This window comes from Xyrauchen texanus, unplaced genomic scaffold (genome assembly GCF_025860055.1).
Source record: "Xyrauchen texanus isolate HMW12.3.18 unplaced genomic scaffold, RBS_HiC_50CHRs HiC_scaffold_237, whole genome shotgun sequence".
NCBI classification, from domain to species: Eukaryota; Metazoa; Chordata; class Actinopteri; order Cypriniformes; family Catostomidae; genus Xyrauchen; species Xyrauchen texanus.
In genome coordinates, this window is record NW_026266205.1 from 22,501 (window position 1) to 27,069 (window position 4,569).

Sequence of the window (4,569 nt, forward strand, 5' to 3'; positions counted from 1 at the left end):
GAGCAGCGGCCAATCGTGCTTGCCTAGAGCAGCGGCCAATCGGCTTGCCTAGAGCAGCGCCAATCGCTTGCCTAGAGCAGCGCCAATCGTGCTTGCCTAGAGCAGGGCCAATCGCGTGCTTTCCTACAGCAGGGGCCAATCGTGTGCTTTCCTACAGCAGGGGCCAATCGCGTGCTTTCCTACAGCAGGGGCCAATCGTGTGCTTTCCTACAGCAGGGGCCAATCGCGTGCTTTCCTACAGCAGGGGCCAATCGCGTGCTTTCCTACAGCAGGGGCCAATCGCGTGCTTTCCTACAGCAGGGGCCAATCGCGTGCTTTCCTACAGCAGGGGCCAATCGCGTGCTTTCCTACAGCAGGGGCCAATCGCGTGCTTTCCTACAGCAGGGGCCAATCGCGTGCTTTCCTACAGCAGGGGCCAATCGCGTGCTTTCCTACAGCAGGGGCCAATCGTGTGCTTTCCTACAGCAGCGGCCAATCGCGTGCTTTCCTACAGCAGGGGCCAATCGTGTGCTTTCCTACAGCAGCGGCCAATTGCGTGCTTTCCTACAGCAGCGGCCAATCGTGTGCTTGCCAACAGCAGCGGCCAATCGTGTGCTTTCCTACAGCAGCGGCCAATTGCGTGCTTTCCTACAGCAGGGGCCAATCGTGTGCTTTCCTACAGCAGCGGCCAATTGCGTCCTTTCCTACAGCAGGGGCCAATCGTGTGCTTTCCTACAGCAGCGGCCAATCGCGTGCTTTCCTACAGCAGCGGCCAATCGTGTGCTTTCCTACAGCAGGGGCCAATCGTGTGCTTTCCTACAGCAGCGGCCAATTGCGTCCTTTCCTACAGCAGGGGCCAATTGCGTGCTTTCCTACAGCAGGGGCCAATTGCGTGCTTTCCTACAGCAGCGGCCAATCGCGTGCTTTCCTACAGCAGGGGCCAATCGTGTGCTTTCCTACAGCAGCGGCCAATTGCGTGCTTTCCTACAGCAGCGGCCAATTGCGTGCTTTCCTACAGCAGCGGCCAATCGCGTGCTTGCCTACAGCAGCGGCCAATCGCGTGCTTGCCTACAGCAGCGGCCAATCGCGTGCTTGCCTAGAGCAGCGGCCAATGGCGTGCTTGCCTACAGCAGCGGCCAATCGCGTGCTTTCCTACAGCAGCAGCCAATCGCGTGCTTTCCTACAGCAGCAGCCAATCGCGTGCTTTCCTACAGCAGCGGCCAATCGCGCTCTTGTCAACACACAAAACACATTTCATTAGCAATGAGAAAAGAAAACATCTTCTTTAAGTTGAGCATGAAACGAACATTTCTCAAGGAAGATTTGGGATTGTTTGAGCGACATGCTTCCAACTCCACATGGTGTACACGCTTCCTCACCACTGTTATACACGGGTTATGGCACTCTAGCATCTCTAGTGCTGAGGAAGGGAACTGCATGCTAACATACAACAGTCTGGTGATCATTATATTGTTGATGACTGGTGTTTGAATACAGGCGTCTCATTTCACGTCCTGTCGTTTCTTTCTGAATAAAAGCGTTTCGTCTGGAGAACGCCGCAGGTAGAGTAATTACCTCTGTATTGATTTCCTCTCGTCTGCAGCGACGCATGTTGTCATGGTTACTGCGCAGGTGGCATTTGAAAAGGTTTGTGTGGATGATTGAGAGTAACCGTCTGACTCTCATGTGTACATACTAAACATGATTATTAATCATCAGCTGAGACTTGCAGAGTTATTGTTTATGAATAATTATGCCTTCATATTAATATGCAAGTGATAAGCCACACCCCATCTGCCATTGGTTGGGTCGAAAATATAGTCCCGCCCCCAAACTCAAGCCATTGTTTGAGTCAGTGTTGCTACCAATGGATTACTCGTAGAGATATGAGTACTGAACATTTTAACCTTTGACCTCTGTGCATCTGCAGCCCGACTAAGGTGACCCTGCTGGGAGCCGTTGTGTTTTCTCTCCAGCAGTGCCGGTACCTCCCGATCCAAACACATCACCTGATCTTCATCTACACGCTCTTCATCGTCACTAACAAGGTTTGTGCGGTTTTATTTACTCAAAGATGAACATTATATGTGATTTATCATTCGCAGTGTCATGATCAGTCATCTCTCTTCAGACGGTGTGATGAATTACAGGAATGACCCGCCAAAGCTCGTCCTGCACCGCTTCAGTCTTACACCATTCACTCGTCTTCATCATTTCATGTGTTTGCATCATTCAGTTCTTCAGACAGACGTGATCTGATGATGGTGTTGAAACATCTGCTCACATGTTCACCCTTTGACCTTTATTAATGGTCTCCAGTTTTACTCACTGAAAGCCCAAATAAATACATTTTACTTCATTGATTTAGTCAACAATTGTGTAATTAAGTGCACTTAACTTGATCTTATAAAACGAACTTAATTATTTAATCCTCCTATTGCACTCGGGTCATTTGTGACCCACGAGAGGCAGATGATGATCTTTAAATACCAGATCGTTTACGGGAACCAAACGTTAAAATACACATTATACATGTTTTTCACATTATTTGATAAAATTGTTTAAGAGATGTAACACTTTTATACACACACACACACACACACACACACACACACACACACACACACACACACACATACTCACTCACTGACACACACTCACACACACTGACACACACACACTCACACACACTGACACACACTCACTCACTCACACACACACACACACACACTCACTCACTGACACACACTCACACTCACTGACACACACACACTCACTCACTGACACACACTCACACTCACGCACTGACACACACACACACACACACACACACACACACACACTCACTCACTGACACACACTCACACACACTGACACACACACACTCACACACACTGACACACACACACTCATTCACTGACACACACACTCACACACACACTCACTCACTGACACACACTCACACTCACTGACACACACACACTCACTCACTGACACACACTCACACTCACGCACTGACACACACACACACACACACTCTCACTCACACACACACACACTGACACACACTCACACTCACGCACTGACACTCACACACACACTGACACACACTCACTCACTCACACACACACACACACACACACACACACTCACTCACACATACATATACACACTCACACACACACTCACACACGCACTGACACACACACACACACACACACACACTCTCACTCACACACACACAGACAGACACACACACTCACACACTCTCACACACACAGACAGACAGACACACACACTCACACACACATTCTCCTGTACACAACAGACATGACAGATGTAACAAACATTACACACACTGTTTAAAGGGGTGTGGCCACAGCAAATGCATACATTATTCTAATGAGGGCTTGAAAGAGGAAATTGTTCATATTTCACCAGCTTACATCAAACATCAACATTCATCAGTTCATGCTAGTAAACAGATTTAGATCAGATTGTATACTTGAGTTGTTTTGATGAAGTCATGTTGAGTTTTATTGAGCAGTTATGAATTATAGTAAAAGTTATTCTCACATTAGATCAATTGTATATGATGTCACATGTAGATCATGTGTCACACTGGCTTTACTGGAGTTTTCAAAGAATTTCTAAAGTGTATTATTAAAATAAAAAGGCATATTAATTAATATCTTTTATTATTAACGCTTAAAATCCTTAAAGGGACAGTACACCCAAACATGTCAGTTCAGTCATTGTGTACTCACTGTCCCTTTAAGTCTGTGGATGTTTAATAAAATCAGTTCAAGGAACATAAATATTGAATCGATGAGCCCAAACGTGACATTAAGACAACAGAAGTGTCCTAACATGTGTTCTCTCTGTCAGACGCGGATGATGCTGTTAGGTTCCTCCTCGAATCCCTTTTCAGTGCTGGAGTCCGTCCTTTACAAAACTCTGTTTGTACGACCTCTGACCTTTGCTCCCCTGAGTGACCCGACCCCAAGCTCAGGTCAGAGCGGCTCCGTTTCTCAGAAGCACAACAAACCAAACGGCTCGAGGTCCAGCCGCACACGGGACAGAACACCCCACGCCCAAAAGACCAAATGAGTCCTGGCCAATCAGAGACCGGATCATCGAACCGGACCAAACGCTTCCTGCTGAGAATGTTTTAAAATGCACAAATCCTGTTTTTAATCCGTGTTGCTCTCATGTGTGTATATTTGCAGTTCTGAAATCATTATTTTCTATTCTGTACTTGTGAGTGTATTAAACACGATCATAAAGTGCATTTATGAGACATGTTTCATGTGAGATATATTGAATCATGTCATATAATCCACACGTGTGTCTTTAGTTGGTGGTGTGAGTAAATATTGTTCATAAAGGGCAATAATGGATTTCTAAACATAAACAGTAAAATACTTTTACTCAATGGAAACAGTTTGCTAACATCAAATCTTAATCTGAATAATTGGATTGAGAATAAATGACCTTATCAAGTGAAATCATCTTTGATGTGATGGTGTAACTGGCTTAGAAGGGTTCGGTTCCTCTTCAAGAACATGTGCATGTCTTCTGTCAGTAGCG

At 46.4% G+C, this 4,569-nt stretch overlaps 1 protein-coding gene across 2 annotated transcripts in view; it reads left to right on the forward strand.

Annotated features, from left to right (window-relative positions):
- The window catches only part of LOC127641947 (trimeric intracellular cation channel type B), a 26,031-nt gene extending 21,673 nt beyond the window's left edge, over nucleotides 1–4,358 (forward strand). The window contains exons 5-6 of one of the 2 annotated variants that reach the window (XM_052124716.1): nucleotides 1,910–2,027; nucleotides 3,868–4,358. In XM_052124716.1, the coding sequence (XP_051980676.1) occupies nucleotides 1,910–2,027; nucleotides 3,868–4,089 (340 nt within the window). In that variant the 3' untranslated portion in view covers nucleotides 4,090–4,358. Of the gene's footprint in view, nucleotides 1–1,909; nucleotides 2,028–2,110; nucleotides 2,523–3,867 lie in introns of those variants that run through there. The other variant, XM_052124717.1, reaches the window with a different exon arrangement.
- The last annotated feature ends 211 nt before the right edge of the window (nucleotides 4,359–4,569 follow it).